At 36.8% G+C, this 22,190-nt stretch overlaps 1 protein-coding gene across 11 annotated transcripts in view; it reads right to left on the reverse strand.

The window, feature by feature from the left end:
• Positions 1-22,190, reverse strand: part of mef2cb (myocyte enhancer factor 2cb) — a 239,047-nt gene that overhangs the window by 55,231 nt on the left and 161,626 nt on the right. For 7 of the 11 annotated variants that reach the window (XM_043708885.1, XM_043708890.1, XM_043708931.1 and 4 more), the window contains one exon: positions 10,375-10,518. In XM_043708885.1, coding sequence (XP_043564820.1) covers positions 10,375-10,518 — 144 coding nt within the window. Of the gene's footprint in view, positions 1-10,180; positions 10,319-10,374; positions 10,519-22,190 lie in introns of all 11 variants that reach the window. The other 4 variants (XM_043708950.1, XM_043708906.1, XM_043708922.1 and 1 more) reach the window with 2 other exon arrangements.

A 22,190-nucleotide genomic window follows, 5' to 3' on the forward strand; every position in this document is an offset into this window, starting at 1 on the left:
ACATAGTGAGCAGTGATGACCAGTACTATCATTTAAAAAGTGCAACCCAGGAGATATTAAGCTTCAGGGCTGCAAGATCAAAAGTAGTGAAGAACCATGTTGCAAATGCAGAAGTCTTCAAGACTACCAGATATTGCTGATTGCTGATGACAGCGAACCCTTCAAACCTCATGATAACACTCAACACAAAATGTTTCAGAGAATGACATGGTAAGTACTGCAGTCCTGACAGAAGACATATAGGTACAGAAGAAACATGCAACTTCAAGGCAGAGGTATAGGCTGCATTGGGAGGCAGTGGTCTGTGACAATGGCCCAGAGTATGATTTGAGCTGAGCAGAGATTGAGGACCTCATGAGTTAAAACCAAAAATCTCTTGCACAGAAGTAGAAACATTAAATGATGGTGTACATCATGCTGAAAGGGCAGCCATTTAAAAATCACACCTAACAATTTGGTATGCAGGCATTTATGACAATGGATATCTCACAAATTTGAAGTTAAACATGGGAGCAATGGCAGTGCCAATCATACCTGAATAGCTGGAGATATGTGGAGTTTGCCAGAGGCTGGGTTTGAGGCTGATGTACAGTATTATAAGATGGCAAGCCTTGGTTGACAAAACACAGCCTGTAGCTGGTTAACTGATCCAGGAATGAATGTATTTAAGTTGCTACAAGCAACATTCCTCTTCAACATATGAGGTACCAAAATACCAAAAAAACTGTGTGTGTTTTACAAACAAAACTTCTCTCTCCCAAATAGGGAGATTTCAATGATCACAATCGCATTCCAAAGGCCAAAGAAGTTAGGCAATAATTTATTAAAATTCTTTGAGGAGATAACAAGCAGGATAGATAAAGAGGAACAAATCGATGCAATACATTTCGATATCGAAAAGGCACTTATGTACGGTACTCCAATAAGGATACTTGAGAAGATAACAGCTCAGGACTTTAGAATGAATAGAGGATTGGTAACTAAAGAAGATAAAGGTGGGATAAAAGTGGAATTTTCAGGATAGCAATCTGTAACTACTGCCATAGAGAGTAGTGTTGGGCCACAATTATCTGCAATACATGGTAATGACTTGGATGACAGAAGTGAATGCACTCTTGTCAATTTTGTGGATGACACAAAAATAGGTGGGAATGCAAACAGTGAAGACGACACAAGGAGTCTACAGGGGGATATGGATAGGTTAAGTGAGAGGGTAAGAATTCAGCAATTGGAATATAATATGGAAAAATCTGAAATTATGCACTTTGGTGGGAAGAAGAGTGGAACTTCATTTAAGTGGGGAAAGACTGCAAGAAGCTGTAGCACTGAGTATTTTGGGGCCTCAGTGAATGAATCAGAACTTAACATCCAAGTTCATTGTTCATGTTACAGGGAATGCAAATGAAATATTGGCTTTTACTTCAAAGAGAATGGAGTATAAAAATAGCGATGTCTTGCTAAAACTATACAAGACACTAAACAAAACAAAGAACTGCAGGTGCTGTAAATCAGAAACACAAACAGAAATTGCTGGAAAAACTCAGCAGCATCTGTAGAGAGAAAGTAGAGTTAATGTCAGATGCTGCCAGACCTGCTGAGTTTTTTCAACAATTTGTGTTTGTGTATACAAGGCACTAGTCAGACTATTTTTGGAACATTAAGAACAGTTTTGGCCCCTTAGTGAAAAAATAACATACCAGCATTGGAGGCATTCCAGAGAAGGCTCATTTATTTGATTCTGGAGAGGAGAGGTGGAGTAAATTGGGCTTGTACACACTGAAGTTGAGAAGAATGAGAGGAGACATTATTGAGATATAAGATTGTTAGTGAGCTTTACAGGGGAGATGCAGAAAGGTTTTTTTCTCTTACTGGGAGACTTAAGGATCAGACGGCATAATCGTAGAGTAAAGGATCACCCAATCCAGACAAAGGTGAAGAGGATTTTTTTTCCTTCTAGAGAAGTCATTTTGAGGACTTCTTTACTGCAGAGGGATGTAGAGGCTAGATCATTATTCAAGATTGAGATAGACGGATTTCTAATAAGCAAGAGAATCAAGGGTTTATGGGGATAAGGCAGGAACTGGCAGATGAGGATGATCAGATAGCCATGGCATTATTGATCATGAATTATTGAGCAAAGTCTACCAACCAAATGGCCTACCCTTGTGGTCTGATGGAATATATAAGCTTATTTTAAAAAGTTAGGAAGTTTACTAATCAAATACTACATGACTCTGAAGACTCTCATGCCTATATACACCCAGGAATATACCACATTTCTTAATGAAATAAGTTGAGACTCAAATTTATACAGATGGCACGAAATAGGAACCAATTCCCTTGCTACAAAACCAACAGAGTGGTGTTCAGGCGTGATTACCAGATTCATATGTAATGATAAAACTCTATGACTCTCTGATTTGCAGTGACCATATACAAATCAACAAGGTGGCAGCAGGAGAAATTTAACCAATGTCCACATTTGACAACAGTCTAACAAAGTTTTCATGAAACTCAACACAAATAGCAGATTCTGGCAAGTGCCATTGCATAAACAGCATGGTAAGGTTGCTCCATTGGATTTGTATCAGCTCAAAGAGATTTTCCAATGAATGATGTCAACAATTTCACAAAGTCTTTGTATAGTAATTTGCCACATGAATCAAATTTTGATCAATGGGGGAATAGCTGAAAAACATGATCCGATTGTGTCGCATCAGGATGTTCACAACAGGAAGGCTCACAATTAATGATGTGTGAATTTTCTAAAGAATCCATTCATTTCTTGGGACACATTGTCAACAGGTGGTAAAACAAGAGTCTATGAATATTTTTTAAGGCAGAGTGGATGGATTCTTCCTAAGGAAAAAATGAAAGGTTATCAGGGTAGATTGGAATTTGAAATGATCAGATCAGCCACAATCTTATTCGATGGTGGAACAGGTTCAAAAGGCTGAGTGGCTTACTCCTGCTCCTAGTCTGCTTATTTGTTTGTACAGTGAAGGTATAAGAAAACTAAAACCATCATGGAATTCCCAATTCCAAAGTCAGTCCAGAATCTTTAAAGATTCTTAGGTATGATAAATCAGTTGCTAAAATTTTTGCTTAACTTAGTAACTATTACAAAATGCTTGAGACAATTTCACAAGAAGACACAAGCATGGTTTTGAAATCTTCATTAAGAGACTGCTTTTTGAATGGTAAAGAAATATTGATCTTTCTAGATATCTTACTGCAGTACAGTCCTTCATTTGCAATGATAGTAACAGCAAATGCCTCAGGTAAAGCCTTTGGAGCATTACTCTTCCAGGATCAGTGTCACAACCTGGTCTATGATGCATCAAGAACATTATCTGGTATATAAACGTAATAAGCCATGATTCAGAAGGAAGCTCTCAGTTACATTGGCTTGTGAGAGATTTGCAGACTACAACTTAGGACTGAAAGTGGTCACCGAATAAAATTGCAAACTTTTACTTTTTCTATTGGAGAAGTAGGAACTTGTAAGAATGCCTCAAAGAATATAAAGAATATTGACTTTGCTTCATGGAACTTATTTACAAAGTAGTCTATGTGCAAGGGAAACCGCCGATTATGACAGGTGCATTCTTTGGAGCGATGGTTCACAATTTTACCAGTCATGATGTAAACTTCATTCAAGAAACTGAGTTATATATTGGTCCTCTGTGGCACAATGGCCAGCAAGTCACAATCGGTTTAGCTGGATTCATAAGGAACAAATGGCAGTCCAGGAATGTCTAACTATCTACCGATATTACACCATGGGTTGGCTACATCGAAAGCCCAACTGTGTCAAGATGAAAACGTATTTTGAAAATAGGAAATATTTTACTATTGTAAATGACATTCTAGTGCATGTTGAATGACTGGTCAGTCCAACTTTACCTAGAAAGGATATTTTGGTGCAAAGTGCCTGAAGATAGTTCAGAATCAACCACAGCCCCGTCATCAGTATTGTGGCCTGAGATTGAGGGATTTAGTGCCAGTTGTCAGATGTGTGCCCTCAAAAGTCAGAACAATGAGTACTTTTTTAATAGCCAAGTTCCCCAACTGACTTTAGAGGAGTAAACGTTGCTTGTTTTCAATGGAAAGTCTTACCTCGTCATCATCAATTGAGGGCTTTAAGTTGGGAAATGGTGGATGATAACAGAAGCAGATATGAGAGTCTTACATGAGGTTTTTGCAATGGGTCACAAATGGGTGCTTCAGTCACTTCAAAGCCAGGTCCAGCTTTGTGCATATCTCAAGTTCACCATGGTATGCACAATCCAACAGGGAGGCCAAATATGGAGTCAGATCCATTAAGTTTGCCTTGAAAAAAAATTCTGATTTCCACACAACACTGTTCAATTATAGATCTACACAACACTGATGTGGTATAGTAGCAAGAAAGCTACTGATGGACAGGAAGCTAAAGGCTCTACTCCCTATTACACTAAAGCAGTTAGTTCGATATTACACCTTCATAAATACCAAGCCATACATGATAAAGAGCAATCCCATCACACAAAGCAGGCTACAGGTCACAATAAAACATAAGATGCAAGCAATCTGCCAAAGCTTGGAATGGAATAACCTGGTGCAAAGCCTCAGGTTACATTGACAACTTTCTCAAAGTTCAGGAATCAGCTCACTTCAGGCGTTGTTTCTGGTGAGTTGAACCTTCTTAGGGAGCTCCCCACACTTTTAATTCGCAAGTTTCATCTCTCTGCAGCCCTTGCGTCTTTTAAGGGTCATGTTAAAGACCAGGAGGTGCTGCAACCTCAGCACCCAAATGCTTCAGCTACCAACCTATCTCTTCCCTTATTTTAGTAGCAGCTACCCAAAACACCTTCAAGATCAGAAGATAGAACTTCACTAACTTGGTTTAAGCAGAAATCAGTCAAAAGCATCTCACCTGCAAGTTTGACCTTACTCCTTTAAACAGTGTTCATGCAGTGGGTGGAGGGGGCGGGTGTGGCTTCTGCTACTGAATGCTTGTTCAGTGTGATCATTTGGGTATAAACAGATGAAGTTCCTGAAACAAATATCAAATCAGCCATAACAGCTGTCTGATATCATGATACCATCTCTCCTGACGCTTCTGGCATATGGACAGCATGTCAGCACTGTGCCCTTGCAAAGGGCATCATAAGGCCAATGCTGGAGGTGATCAGAAGCAAGGGGAGTGCTGCAACATTAAGGAGCTCAATTTTGTCCACCCACAATAAGAACAAGTTATGCAGGTTTAATTTCTGAAAAAAAATTTCACTTGACTAGAAACAAATAGGGTATGATAGTATGTGAGAGAGATTTTTCTTGAGCATAGAATATCTATAAGTAAAACTGACAGATTAGGTAAGGATGTAAGAACATTAGCATCAGGTTGTCAGTTCTGCAATATTTCATGGAAGATTCAAGTTTGGTAAATTGTCATTCACCCAAAACTCAAAGGGAAATGAGATATTATAGTTCATGATCAAAAAGCAGACAGCAAGCTTCTCTGAATTAGCTAAATATGGTATGGTGGCTCACAGAATTGGAGCACAAACAGTTAAAAATCATAAACCTTTTTCATTACACTTTCTTGGTTGGTACTGGGGGATAAAACAGAAATGTAAGATGGACAATATACCATAACAGTTATAGCCAATTTTATTTTTCATTATTGACTGTTTCAAAGCAAAATTAGCAAAGGGCTCAGACCATGATGCAATTCTACTCTTGGCTATCAGCTGTTTACGTCCACAGGAGATTAACAGAAAAGGAGTCTGGGCTTGTGGTTGATTGCTGGGGCAACAGTGGGAGACTAAGTCTATTTTTAAATAATTCTTGTATTACAGTTTATATAATTCTCATAGAAACATAGAATCCTGACAGTGTAGAAGCAGGCTATTCGGCCCATTGAGTTCCCAATAACGCTCTGAAAAGGATCCTAGCCAGAGGTACTCCCCAACCCTATCCTTGCAACCCTACATTCCCCGTAGCTAATCCACTTAACTTGCACTTCCCTGGACACTATGGGCAATTTAGCATGGCCAATCCACCTAACCTTCACATTTTTGCACTGTGGGAGGAAACCCAGGTATACAAGGGGAACACATACATGGGGAGACCATGCAAACTCCACACAGACATTCGCCTAAGGATGGAAATGGACTCGAGCCCAAGCACTGTGAGGCAACAGTGAGCCACCGTGCTGCGTCCTATACACCAAGTAAAATAAGTCTTTATTCTGTTCTACGATTTTAATTATCAGCTGTGAGAAGTTACCATTTGTAATTTATTGTTTATCTTTAATTTATTACTGATCAACCGGACAATAACCTATATATACAAACAAAAACAGAAGTTGCTGAAAAAGCTCAGCAGGTGTGGCAGCATCTGTGAAGAGAAATCAGAGTTAACCTTTCGGGTCCATGACCCTTCCTCTGAACCCCAATCCCACCATAACCCTAGATCCCTTTACCAATCAAGAACCTACATATCTCTGTCTTAAATGCACTCAATGACTTGATCTCCACTTAGCCCTTTGTGGCAATGAGTCCCACCCTCTGGCTGAAGAAATTCCTCCTCATAAAAGATCATCCCCTTACTAGGAAGCTGTGCCCTCAGGCCCTAGCCTCTCCTACTGGAGGAAGATCACATCACTCTATCCAGGCTCTCAGTCATCGATAAGTTTCGTACAGTCTCTCCATGTTCTTAGTATCAAAATGTATCAACTCACAGATTTCACTTTGAAGTTCATCTGTCCACAACACCAAATTGTCAATGTCCTTTTGCGGTTCTTCACTGTCCTCTCAGCTTACAAAGTTTCCAAATCTGCAAACTTTGAAATTGTGCTTGACACACCAAAATTTAAATAATTAAGTTCTGAGGAACAGCCACCAGACTTGAAACATTAACTCTGGTTTCTCTTCACAGATGCTGCCAGACTTGGTGAGCTTTTCCAGCATCTCCTGTTTTTGTTTCTGATTTACAGCATCAGCAGCTGTTTTGATTGTTTTTTTAAATAACCTATATACCTTTGTTTTAAACTGCTTTAATGCAAGCAGCTTATTGTTCATCAATGTGCACATAAAAGTGCTTAATATTATTAATAATTCATACTATCTCAATGGCTTTCCACATTAATATACTGTGGAAATTTTGCGATATATCTTTTACAGGCAGGACTGTTGTAAATGGGCTAAATTTATTTTGGGTGTGTTGATGTTTTTTTGATGGCAAGTTTTGGATTAGAGGCTGTGTCCAGAGTTCATTCAGGATACCCACATTAAGTTAGGTCTTCAATAGCTCTTTGTTTTTATTTTCTGACCATGTCTTTTCTAGGATCCGCCATTTCAAATTTCCTCAGTAATGTCCTTTCCACCCTTATTTTGTGGTCTACTGGGTGAGGTGATTTGAAATGGTGGTACTATGCCATACATGTGTGGGCTTTTAGCAGGCTGTCATTTTGATGGTGCCATCCTTCCTGTGTGAGATGACGGCATTCAAAACTTGAATCTGGACACCCTGCTCTTTTTAACCACACTGACCACAGTTTGAACTGTCACAAGCTTTAGCTAGAGACAGTAATATATGTTTTATTTATTTTGTGAAACTATTCCAATAAATCTAAACTGAAACATTTACTTATATATCACATCCCATATTGCATCAAAAGACAAACACAAATTTAAATGTTTGGAACAACAGCTATACTCATATTACTGTGTTAGGGAAAAAAACTATTCTTAATTAAACAATAAAGAATAAATAAACCCAACTTAGCAAATCACACAGTATTATAGAGTAATCACTACGGTGAGCTTATTACTCATGCAATGATAAGCACATGCAGAAGTTATTTTATTTCTCTCAGTTTTCTGGCTGGCATATGAATGATTGTGAGTGTTGGGGTTTTGGTTTAGTTGTCAACGAAATAGCTTAGTGTTAAGGCAGAAAAATAAAATGTTCTTGACGGGACGCAAAGCAATTTTTGTAATCCTGTTAAATCACCCCAGCACACAATGTGTTTGAATTTCATCAACAGGATTTCATGCAAACTGACTTTCTACAGCAAGCAGTTAGCTTTAACCCTTTGAGTACAGGTATCAAGTTTAATTTTTAACATATGCTGCATTTTGAAATAATATGTGCATTACTTTTAATATTAAGAAACTATATTGAAATCTTTTTAATAATAAACAATTATGATAGCTGTTTCTAAGTTTTTTATAGTTTACCCCAAATTATATTGAAAAAGCAGATATTCTTTATAACTGACAGTCATTGATGAGGCATTGCATGTATTATGCAAAAATATATACTTTACTTTTAATACCATTATCACATAAAAGTATATTTATGTCTAAGTGCTTGTTACAAAATTGCTGCTTGAAACATCTATTTTTCCTGTTAAGTGAACAAACATTTGGTAAATAAATCTATGTGGTTAATAGTGTGAGAATACATGGAAAATATACCCTTCTGGTTGGTTTTTGTAATATTGACAATGTTTCTTTACAAACATGCACAATAAATGACCAGGTGAGTGATAAATAAAGACAAGGAAGTACATTGTAGTACAACATTGTCTTTTCATCAAGGGTATCTGGGATTGAATCTAGGTCAGAAAATTGAAAAAATGTTTTTTCCAATGGATATTCAGGATAATAATCATACAGTAGTGCCAAATTGATCGAAACTGATTTATGGTATCATTTGACATTACATGGATATCTGGCACATTCAAGCTTAATTTGGCTAAAACATGAATACAAGTCATAAGGACGTGGAATAGGCAAGTAAAATAGTCACACTGGCTACAGAAACCAGCAGCGAAACTTGCAAATTTTGACACTCTGCCCAAGTATTACAGCACAAATTTTCTACCAACTCCAGTGGATCATTGAGTGAAATGTTAAGTGAGCTTAAATCTGTTCTACTTAGAGTTTTTTTTTACATTTGGGATATAGGCATAAAAAAAAACAAATTAAAATAAACTTTTGAGAAAAATAAATGGGTTTAGACAATTGAAGCAGAAATGATTAATTTTGAGAGGAGGGAATGTTAAAAATCAACTATTTGCAAAGTCAAGTGTAATTTCTACAATTACAATGCATTTTCATGTAATTCATTGATACTTTAGTACCAAAAATCCTAGTTTCTCAACAAAATGAAACAAGTTCAGATTTGTCAACAGATCAAAATTTTATGCAACAAATTTGCAGGATCATCAAACTGTTGCATCTTGCACTTTTTTGCTGCTTATCTCAAATTTGTTAAGAATATTGCTTCATGAAGGGTTCAGGATTGTTAGAGTACACAGAGAGGACAGAATATTTAAGAGGGATCATTTCTACTCCTTTTTAAAATTGTGAATAAAACTGTTTTAAATATTTGTCTTAAATCTTTTCACCTAAACATTATTTCATGAAATATAAGACAATGTGCTTAACATATACTACATGGTAGTGAATGTTCCATTTTGGAAGGTATGGTTCACTTGCAAATCAGTGTTTTCTGACTAATAAAAAGAATGCACAATTCCACACCTGTCATCTCCTCTGTGGATTTATTAAAAATCTTATTTATTATCTTATTTATAAGTTACATACTGTTCAGGGTTTTGTGGACAGACTTTCTCTTTTAGATTGCATTTGAAATCATTTACTGTTAATTTTAGACTCTCAGGTTTACTAATTGAAATATCAGTCAATCATATGTAAATTAACAATTCAGAAAGTATCTAAAAGCTGCTTTGAGGGGATGACAACAAACCATTTTACAGGGACACTGAGTTTCAAAGTAATTGAAAATCTCCGAACAATTTTTGTTTGTAATTTCAACTTTAAAAAGCAATTGTGATTGTATTTGTATTAACTACTTTCTGAAAGAAAATGTTGGTATTTATTCGAAACAAAAATGAATATAAGCTGAATTATATATATATAAAAAGTCCTCATTTAAAATCCTTATTTAATTCACCTATATATATATTATATATATATAGGTGAATTAAATAAGGATTTTAAATGAGGACTTTTTTTCATCCTATTTGATAATGTGGTTTTTGCAAACTACGGGTAAAACTGCCTGAAATATATTTTAATGCAAAAGAAACCTGCACTGAAAGGGTAAAGTAGTTTACTGCAGCAGTCATTAGCACAGCAGCCATCTAACTCATGGTACTTACAGGTATTTTATGATTCCTGATCATATTATCAAACTCTTCATTAATTTTTTTGTATTTTTCTTCAGTGCGTGGGGTGAGAGCGTAAGAGGAGTCAGGATCAGGGCTGTCACAGCCTTTGTTTTCTTTCTTGTTCAATGCCTGCCAGGTTCAGAGAAATATCAAAAGTAAAAATAAAGGAGGGCCCTCGTACTTACACACAATCTTTGCCTGCTGATCATTAGATCAATATCTTCATTTATTTTTCTGCACTTCTCGTCAGACTCAGGGCTGTGACCCACTGAATCGTCTGCATCTGGGTCTGGGCTGTCACAGCCATTAAGTCCCTTCTTTCTCAACGTCTGAAATACACAATTTGTAAAGTTCAAACTTCTACACAGATCACAAGGACACACTGGATAATAAAGGATGTCTAACCACTGAGGTACTTTAATCAAAACTGTAGCTCATTTAAGATCAAAACTGATTAATAAATAGTAAATGACAAAAAACCCACAAATATCAAAAAGATCCATATGCATAGTGTGATTATATTCATTACTATTTACAATAATACTGTCCTATTTTTCTGAAACATCAATTCAACTAATTGAAATAGCCTTTCTGATATCAAATTTTTGCAATTGCTGTTTAATTAATCATTGAGGGATAAAAAAAGCCTTTTTTCTTATCAACAGCTTCAAAAATTGAGAATGTTTATAATATTATAAACAAATGTGCTAAAAGCAAACTAAATATGCTAATGTTCCTTTGTTTTAAATAGTAAATGAAACTATACTTCTGTTAGGTTTTTGGTTTTGGTTCAGAAAGGTGTTGATACCAAAAAGGTTTAAGTCCATTATTTATATGTAACTAAGTCATGAATTCTCACTATTTTACAATGCGTTTATTCTTTGATTTCAATGAGTTCTTTTGCAACAGGTATTTGCATTTATAATAGAAATATACTGATCTCATCAATTCCAATCTTAGTTCACAGTCAGTTTTGCAACTCATATTTCACCAAATATTCCTGATCATTGTAGCAAAGTTAAGAACAGATAATTTCTTGTTATACAATGCTATTCATCAAATGAATACCACCACATTTTAAAATTATGGACCTGGAGTTTGGTGAAAGTTTGGCAGAAATCTTGTTACATAGGCATACTTTTCAAAAATAATAAATATGCAGTATTTTGCTTTTGTACAAGCTTTTTAGTATTTGACGTCTACAATTAGAAAAAAAAAGACCATAAGGGTATGGCAAATGTCTCACTTCTACTGCTGAGATGCAGATTACTTACTACTTCATGGTTTTATCAGCATCAGAATCCCTATGCTTAAAAATGGGATTCAGTTCAGTTTGTCCAGTATGCATGTATTTTACATCCATATAAACATACTTATACACAGATATGCATAGCATATATGCCGAAAGTAGACAATAAAAAAAATGCTGTAACGACTTTAAGCAGAAACACTAGCCTTGAAATTCCAATTGTCTCTGATGTTATATACTGCAGACAAACTGCTGGGACTTAGAGAAAAGAATTTTAAAAACAGTCAGATCATCCCCTTTGCTCAAGGCTCTCATATGAACATTAGCAGAGTTGAGGGATGGGATCAGTAAAAACCCTTCCCTCCCTATTGACTTGCAGGTGGGATAGGGGTTGCCAGAGTTTATGACAGCCTCAGGAAGGCAGATTCCAGAGATGTGTCTAAAGTGTCATTTGCACCCAAGTGATTCAAATAAATTATGTGTCCTTCCACTGACCCTGCAAATTCCAGGGCAGTCAGTGATGAAGAGTATTAACAGGCACAGACAATGTATAACTATTAGGCTCATAACCCAAGGAACTTAGCAAATACTATAGCTATTGCTGAACTGAGAAAAATGTACATTAATAGCTTTTAACTATAAAGCTATTGATAATATCAGTATATTTGGCAAGATCCATCTACAAGACAATACAGAAAGAATGGCAATTTCTAGTCTCTACCATCTGATGGCCACACACTGATTTGTCAGTTTGCTTCTGTTCTTGTCTGCCAATGTTCTTTCAGCTGCTCTGCTAGTGTCCCCTTTGCTGACACTGCCAGCTGTCCAGCAATATTCCATAGTTGACAGGTGCAAATGTCACAGTAGTGATTTTTTCAAAGAATAAATATACAACCAAAAAGCTGCCTATGATGGACAGTTTTAATGAAAGAGATGTTTCTGAGTTTTACAAAAAAAGTGAGCAACTTTATAACTGTATGTAAGTCATCAACCACTTATGCCCTTCAGATAAACATGATGCATTGTAAACCAGTGTGTCACTTTTATGATAGAGTTCTCTTCAATAATTGTACATGCAGATATTTACTTCTTAAGTAAATTTTCATGTATGAAGGACCCATGTATTATTTTGTTTGGAGACAAATGCACAATCTTCTTCAATGAACTTAAAATTTCAAACCACACATTTGTGGAAACAAATCTCATATCTCTCAAAGAGTAACAAAAACACAGCAGTCAATACGTTAGGGACTGTTGAACTGAAGCTGAGCTACAGCAAGTTTCCAGTAAATCCCTAGTAGACAAACGGCTTGGAATTCTTATACCATCTTCCAACTGACAGGATTACATTTCCTAGCCGTTACTATAACACACAGATACCATTTTCACAGGGTTTAGTAAGAGCTTGGACCTTGCCACCCAAGAATTCATATGGGGCCGTGGGGGATGGCTGACTCTAGCATCAAATGATCTGAAAGCATGCAAGTTGGCTTTGTGTTCTGTCAGCGCTCAGCATTTTACAATCTAACACGTGGCTACATTATTAGCCATCAGCAATTTTACTCATCCAAGATATCCACACCTGTCAGCAAATCTGCACCTGTCGTCTGGGGAAGATCACTTGACAACAGCCAATCAGAATTAACGGTTCAGAGACATGGCCATAGATGGTTCTATGTCTGTGATGTCTCCAATCACTATCCCTGTAAATTTCAAAAGAACCTGACTGCAGCTTTGTCATTTGAACATTGTTAAAAACACTTTCTCCCAGCCTACCAAATATGTTCTAATCTTTTAGTTCAGCCACAAATAAGTAACAACTGATTTCTTGTCTCATGTGTTTTCTTTTCCCTATTGATTAATGCATAAATGCTATTTGAGATTTTTTTCAAAATGCAACCCATTTTTAAGTGCATGATTTAAAAAAAAGTTAGTGCTTTTCATACAGTATTTCCTCTTCATAACAGAGACACGAAATTCAATTATCTAAATTTCAGTTTTAGGACAGCCTCAAATAGGTTCAATGAACTTGCATATAAATCTTTTGGAAATAAACTATGTTAAGTCCTTTTCATTTCAGAAGAAAGTTGTGTTTACTTTGCATCCTATCATATAAATTAGATATTGCTAAAAGCAAATCACATACAACTATCTAGAGTGTAAGTACTTACATCAGGGGTTCCCAACTTTATTGTTTGAAGGACACCTTTCAAATGGATTAGTCATCACAGATCTCTCTCATTTAAATTATATTACCATAAAATATTCATAATTTAAAAGTACTTCAAGTCTTTTAAGTTCAAGTTTAAGTTAAAAGATATTTATTTATAGGTATGAGTGAGATGGGAGTGCCCACAACTGTACAGCTTTTATACCCTCATTGTGATATTTGTTCACAAAAGTCACAAATCATTTTATATAAAAGCCAGCATTTCTAGTTTTTCTGAAAAAATGGATGAAAAGGTTTTTATTAGTTCTTCAGAAGCGAGTATCACAGACATGCCCAGAACATTTGCCTATACCTCACGACCCTCGAGAAGGTGGTAATGAACCATCTTCTTGAACTGCTGCAGTCCATGTGGTGTAGTACACCCATAATGTGCTGAGGAATGGAGATTCAGGAGTGTAGTCCAGTGACAAAGAAGGAAGATCCAAGTCAGGATAGTATGTAATGTGAAGGAGAGTTTGCAGGTGGTGGCATTCCCATACCCTCCTGGTTAGTAGATCTCATGAGTTTAGAGCACTGTATCTTTTAACAATATCTTTACATTGCTATCCTTGTGATCCAGTGGTGAAGGAAGTGAATGCTGGAGATTGTGGATGGGATGCTGATCAATTAGGTTGTTTTATTTTGGGTAGGGTCTCTTTTTTTAAAATTGGTTGTTGCATCTGACTAATGCAAGTAAATAAAGAATGCTCTTTCCCACTCCTGGTTTGAGCCTTGTAGATGGTGGACAGGATTTTAGGTGTCAGGAAATACATTACACATTACAAAACTCTCAACTTCTGACTTGATCTTGCAGTGAGAGTATTCATACGGCTGCTCCTGTTAATTTTTGAACAATGGTAGTTCCCAGAATATTGCTAGGGTTCAGCAATGTAATGCCATTAAATGTCAATGGAGGTGGTTAGGTTCTTTCTTACTGGAGATAATCATGACCTGGCACTCATATAGAATGTATGTTGCATTATACTTATCAGCACAACCTGAATATGATCCAAGACTCTCATCACATGGACAGAGACTACTTCAATTTCTGGGAAGTTTCAAGTTAACCATTAGCGATCATAATATCGGACCTTATGATATAGGAAAGGCCATTGTTGAAGCAGATGAAGAACATTAGCTTTGGTGTATCCAAGGCTTTTCGTCTTTTCTTGATGTTATACAGATACCACTCAAATTGCTTGAAGACTGACTGTCATCTGTGGTTTTGAGGACTTTTGGAACAGGCTGAGATAAATCATTCTGTTATTGGATTGAAATCCTGTAACTCCCTCCGCAACTGCAGAGTGAGTCAATCCACAGTGCATCAGCAGGTCAAACAAGGCAACTCAAAGGCTACGAGGGACGGGCAATAAAGTTGGCCAGCCAGCAATGCCCATGAACCAGAAACAAAAAAAACTAAATCCAATTTGCACTTCTGGCTGAAGGTGGTTGGAAATGCTTCAAACCTTATCTTTTGAATTGAAAGCCAATCATATTTCAATTTTCTGCAGTGGTGGTGGTGGATGGGGACTGGTAATGATAAATGGGAAGAGAAATAATCAACCATGCAGAATCGAGTCTTTTACTAATGTATCTAAACTGCTTCTTGTGCCATTCTGATTTCTGTTTCATTATGTCAATTAGTTCGAATTTGAAATCTGATCTTATCATTGTAAAGTGTAAATTACATTTAGGGAATGAATGAGAGCTTTCAGATGGCAGGACAGGTGACACTTTGCTAGCTTTTACTGAACCATGGATATGGTTGCAAAGGCATATTCTGTTATTGTATGGATTCATCCTATATTATATTTATTATTTGCATGAAAAGCTAAGAAATTAAAATACTGATATCAAATGTGATGACACTGAAGAAAAAAAAAATGATTTATAGGCACAAAAACCATCAGTAAACCATGAGCCTGAGTTTTGCTATGTTGGGTTGACTGAGGAGCCTTTTAAAAATGGTGGCAGTGACCTGAATTCTGGATTGCCAACCCTATTCCAGGCCTTTCAGTTGTCAGGAGTGCCTTTTAAAGATCTACATTAGTTTGAGTCATGAGCATGCATTCAGCATTCCTGAGTCAGGCTAGCTCTGTAAGGAAGTCTTGGTTCATAGCTTCTCAGAGATGTGGTGAACCATAGTGTGCATGAGGTAACCTGTTAAAAAGTAAACTCACAACTTTCTAATATTTGTCTCAGCTCTCAGACAAGTCTGATTAGGTGTTCTGTTGAAACACCAGGGCCCCTGCTTGATCCACTACTCTGATTGTCTGATTTGGACTATGTCACAATTTTTATTGAAACTCAAGTGGTCTTAAATGCCTTGCGATTTCAGGCAGTGTAATATTAAGAGTTCATATGACTGACATTTTTCTTAGGCTGCAGTGAATGGAACTTTTTTTAAACATGTGGTTTTAATAGATTCAGAATTTATGAAATAATCTCTTTTTAAAGCTTTTGTTTTTACACATATAATTACTACTGTAGGCTTCCATATTTCTACAGAGTGCAATGATTGAACAGACATGGAAATGCCAATGATTTGCAGGGGTTCATGATATGACATTGGGTTGGGATGAAGGGGAAGAAATCATAGGGGCACAGAACCATAGAATCCCTACAGTGCAGTTCGAGTCCATTCAGCCCATCAGGTCCCATCAACCTTCCAAACAGCATCCCACACTGAACCATCAACCCCACCCTATCCCCGTTACCCCACATTTTGCACGGCCCATCCACCTATCCTGCAATTCTTAGGATCGTGGAAGAAAACTGAAGTGCAAGGTAGAAACCCAAGGAGACACGAGGACGATGTGCAAGCTCCATACAAACAGTCACCAAAGGTTGGAATCAATCCTAGGTCCTTGGAACTGTGAGGCAGTAGTGCTAACCGCTGTGTTAACATGCTGCTAGTAACGGGCAGGATGGGGGCATGCCAACTGTGAGGGGTGAGGTTTGCAGTGATTTCACTTTTACAGTTGAGGTGAAGTTCCACAATACCAAGGCAAACTTTTTAAGCAGCCCACCTCTGCAGCCAACAGCTCCAGTTTATATCTGAAACATTTCCAGGGTCAGATGGCCTGACTTCAACCAGCATCCCAACGATAACAATCTGGGCTTGTTAATTCCTGAAATACACCCAGAAAGCACAGAACTTTCCTTCCCCCCACCTACATGTCTCAAGGATAAAAATCTGGCTTCATATTTTCTTTTACAAATAGTTTGCACAGTTATCCTAAAGAATTTAGATTTTCCACGATTAATAAAATATTGTATTTGATAATGTTTGGTTAAAATTGAAATGTTTTTACATACTTTTCACATGTTTTTTTCTGTTCCGGTCTGAATCATTATTGCACAAGTTATGTGTTGCCAAATAAAGGCATTATTTTGAATATGTTTTTAATCTAACTTTGACCAATGGTTAGCATATAACATTAATCTGACTAATCCTTGACTTGATAGTGGGTAGGCTGCATCATTTGGGAGTTCCTAGACACCACCCAAACATATCTACAGAAAGTATTTGAAGTTTAAGCAGCCTTAACTCAGGATTTATGAGGTGAGGTTTCACTACAGACCCTACATTGTATCAAGTTACCTGGATTCTTTGTACCAGGTGGCAGTCACACCACTTCGGACTTCTGATTTGGTCAAGGATAGGACGGTCTGATGGTTACTAAGACAGGGTACTCAGGGGACCCAAATGGCTGGAGTGTCAGTGTCTGCAATTGTCCAATAGGTATGGAGGTTATCTCGGCTTATTTGAATGCAAGTGGAGGCTGCAAGGTTGAGGAGAAAACTGATTGCGGCCATAAAACCATTAGAGGTCGGCCATTTGGCAAACTTATTCTGCTCTGCTATTCAATGAGATCATGGCTGATCTGATAAACCTCAACTTCACTCTTTTCTCTGTTTCTCTTTCCACAAATGCTGCTAGACCTGAGTTTTTTTTCTCCAGCATTCCTTGTGTTTATTTCAGATTTTAAGCAACTACAATATTAGTGGTATTGGGATGATGGTAGGTAACAACAAGTGGAGAAGATGTTGCAGGCAACTGTGAGCGTGGTAGAATGTGAACCATGGAGAAAGTTGGATGCAGCAGCAGAGACAGAGTAAGTAAGGTATCAGAGAGATGGTGGTGGCACTTAAACCAGTGGAGTAGAAAAGGTAATTCCTCTGATGGTTCTGGGAACTCCTTCAGATGGGTAGCACAGCTTTAACTGGGTAGCAATCTTGGACCAAGTTGTCACGTCTCATGTCATGATCTCTACTAGTGATCCTGGAGAAAGAGACACTCCTGCCTCTACATTGCACTGCCCAGTATGACCTCCATTCCTTGCCTACCACATTTTGGATAAATGTTGGGAACCGAACCATCCAACTATAACATTAATTGAGGTCAGCAATAAATGCCAACTTAGAGGACTCATTCAACCACCACTGGCTTGAACTCACTGGTGGAGGGAAAGGGCTTGTAAAATGGACACCACGATAAGCAAACCTGTGTACAGTTTGTTATAAGATCTTAGGGGCCTTTCTCATTCCAAGTCACTCAGTCTGATCAAGTGAGCTGGTATCAGAAAGAGGGGTCCTACCTATAACCTGTGACTGGGCTGGCAGCTCTCAGTGGGTTCAAGCTCTATTTCTGGGGCTCTTGAACCTGGGAAATGCCACTGCTGGCCATTCAAGTGCCTGAGTGACGTTAATTCAGTGGACTTTTTCTAAAAAAGACGCAGCTGGGAGAAGAGGGTGAGACCCTTACTGTCTCTAATAAAACAAGAGCTAAGTTTCACAACTCCTCTAAGTGGTCAAGAACCATGAAAAATAGAGAAGTTGACCTGACTCCACAAAAACTGCAGGGACAGGAGATGTCTACCTCTGTAATTGAACTATCCAGTCCAGTGTGCTGGGTGCAAGCTTGCTATCTATTCCACACTCATGAGAATTACTACTACTAGAAATGGTATGTGAATCGTTGAATTCATAAATGGCTCTGGAGTCAACTTTTACTCTGCAAAATTCAGGCCTGAGTGATCATTTCTCCATAACCAATATGTGTTTCTAATCGACACAGGCATTCATTCATGCATGCATACACAGAGCATACGCAAATACAAATATGGATAAAAATAAAAATGATTGCTTCAATTGCTGCACCGAGAGAGACTGCCTGGTCTCTTGCTATAACTCCCACTTAATAATAGAACCTGTCAATCCCTGTCAATGTAAAGAAAGGCTGCTTTCGGAAAATTATGCTTTGGCATTATTTTCAGCTGATAAAAGTAAATAAGAAATAGACAGGTATTTAGTGCCTCTAAATTTATTTAAGCAAGTGCCAGTATGTTGAGATTGTTCTAACACTGCCCATCTGCAAACTTTGCAAAACGATAATTTCCACACTTCAGTCAGTTACTACAATCATGCCAATGTCCCTTTTAATCAAGTGTCAAAGGTTTTACCTCTTTCCTGCGAGACACAGCTCTATGCTTGATGATTCTATTTAATGACACTGCCAAACCAAATTGTTGTTAGACAGGTGAGGAGACTGAAGGTGTGAAGCTACATTCTATCACTCCATTGCAGACATGCTGTTTCACACACCTACAGCACCCACCATAAAATCAATCTTGCATAATATACAAATATCTGACCACAAAGAGGCTATAATTTAATTTATACAATTTTTAAACAGTTAAATAATCTGCTTGTATTTGGTGATGCTAGCTGTAAGTGTATTTTTAAAAATTAACTACCAAATATAATCTCAACTAAAACCATTATTAATGAGGAATGATCATACTAAATTCTAGTACATAACAGCAGAATTCTTTTAGGCCAATCTGTGAAATAGCCATAGAAAGGAAACCTGGATTTCACACTACTGGAAAAAGAACATAAAAGTAAATTATAAATTAAGCACGTTATCATCAGGTGACAAAAAAATTCAAGAAACTGATCCTACTGTATTTGTATGTGTGTATCTGTTAATAGGGAACACATTTTATTAAAAAGCATTTAGTATTTTTTCTCATTTATTACAAGGTGTAAAATGAAAAAGCATTAATTTCACTTTCAATGAATCTTACAACAAAAATAGAGTTCTTCTGACATTTCTAATCCTCAATCAAATATCATTTGGTAAGCACCTCTCTACAAACTTTCTGCCTCTTCAGTTAAATACTCATAATAATAACTCAAACGGGCTATCTATAAAAAATGTATGAAAGATTTTAGTCTCTAAAAAGATTTAAAGATTATCATAGAGCATCAAATGTTTGTGAAGTGTGCTAATATACTTCAACATATTAGAAACTAATGATCCGTTTCTCAATCACTTACTGCACAGTCTGTAGCAGTTCATATCAAGCTAAGGATTATTTCTCCCACTTTCATCACAGTTTACAATTTCAGATAATGTAGAATATCTATTACTGACAAGAAACTATGTTGAAATTTCCAACCAAAACAGACAAAAGAGGTAAATTAAAAAATTCTAAGATTTATACTTCAAACTAGTTTGCCTGCCTGTTAAAACACAAACAATAATTTAAAGATCTCACTGCATTACATGTTGGCATCCTTCATTGCTCTTTCATCCATGAAATTAAACCATTGTACAGACTTAAATTGCACAATTTAGCTTAGAATAAGCCTTTTTTTAAAAAATTAAGCATGAAATACTATGTGGAGAATGGAAACCTCTGAATGACTAATCACTATCCTTTCTTGTGGATTATTTCATAGCTAATGAATAAAGTTTAATTCATTAGTAAATTTACCCATTTGAAAACAAAATCAATATCAAATCTTCTGTCTCTGACAATGAATGACTTAAATTTATCTCTGATTTTATAGTCAGACATCTTCTTCCTCTTCTCTGTCCAATTTAAGGCAGCCCATTTTTTTCCCACTGCTCCAGGCTGTTTTCGTAACTGAACCTCTTTTTACATGGACGAGTCATTAGCCTGATGTGCCAGTCTGCTTCCCTAAGACATGGATATTATGTTTGATAACAACACAGCGTTCAGAGATCTACTATCTCCTGACTCAGAGGCAGCAGTGTTTTCAATGTTGCCAGGTGCATTCCTATAGGCATATCAGCTAATACAAAATAAGTAAACTGAAACCATCAAGCAGGCTGTTTCAGTTACAATAATTGCACTCAGCTTAAAAATCAAAGAACACTCTTCTCTCGATTATATTTATCCCATAGATGAAGCCACTGTGGGCGTATTAATTAACCAGGGGATAAACATAATGAAGGACTTGTTACCTGAAAGGTTAGGCTTGGGTTATATGAAGTTATGCTGAACATCTGAATACAGCATAATAAATTGTTTAGGAGTTCAGCCTCATGGAGTAATTTGTATCTGAAATTTCCCTCCCATCAAAATCAATTGCTACTGCAAAGAGTACAGCAATACTTTGCACCTGCATTTAGAAAAAGAAAATACACATGTATTTGAAGAATTAAGTATTCTGTTTGATTTCTGCTGTTATGTTAGATAATACTAAGAATCTACATTAATCTAAGCACTACCATACCACTTTATTTCTTTTACTAATAAATGAAAGTTGCTATGCTTGGTAAATGTACAGGTATTTACCTAAAAAGTGGAAATGGAATGTTGAAATACACAATACTTGTAAAAATACAAAAAAAAAGAAAAAAAATTGAACAAAGACACAGTGAGCGAGGAAAATAAACTTGTTTGGTATGTTGTCATAAACGGGTTGAATTTTGCTTCTTCTCATTCTTTTTCTGAGATCTGATTTGATGAACATGTCTATGTTGTGTTTGGCTCACGTGACGTCCCTTGTCAGGGCAGTGTCCTGTATCAATCTGAATGCATGATGTGGAGATGCTGGTGCTGCAATGGAGTGGAAAAAAATCACATGGCACAGGTTATAGTCCAATAGGTTTACTTGAAATCACAAGTTTTTGAAGTGCTGCTCCTTCATCAGATGAAGTCCTATTCACCTGATGAAGGAGCAGCTTTCAAAAGTTTATGATTTCAAATAAATCTGTTGGACTATAACCTGGTGTCGTGTGACTTCTGATTTAATCCATATCATCTGTATTTTTCAGTTCAGGATTTCTAAGTGCTGGTAGCATGTATTATCCTAAATGTACAGCTCATTTATTTCATGTCAACCGAAGCCAAACCTCACCATTCATGGCAAATATTCCATCAGCTTCCTGTTATGGGACTGAACTCATTAACTTATTAACCCTTTTTGGAACATTACATTACAAATTCCTATTCTGCTTCAAATGCATAGTCCTTTATTTTGCAGGTATTCACGGTTATAATGGAAAGGTTTTGATGTTTTGTTTTAATCAGTAGTTATCTAACTGTTGTTTATTTTACTTTCCAAACATTGAAAAGTATTAAATATAAAGGAAAATACGTATTAAAACTAGATGAGAATAAAAGTAAAACACTATCATTAATGACACTGGCTTTGATACATTAAAGCCAGACACTAACTCAAATTTAGGAGCAGTAACAGTTAAGAATTGGTTTCTATCAAGA

This window comes from Chiloscyllium plagiosum, chromosome 2 (assembly GCF_004010195.1).
Source record: "Chiloscyllium plagiosum isolate BGI_BamShark_2017 chromosome 2, ASM401019v2, whole genome shotgun sequence".
Taxonomy (NCBI): domain Eukaryota; kingdom Metazoa; phylum Chordata; class Chondrichthyes; order Orectolobiformes; family Hemiscylliidae; genus Chiloscyllium; species Chiloscyllium plagiosum.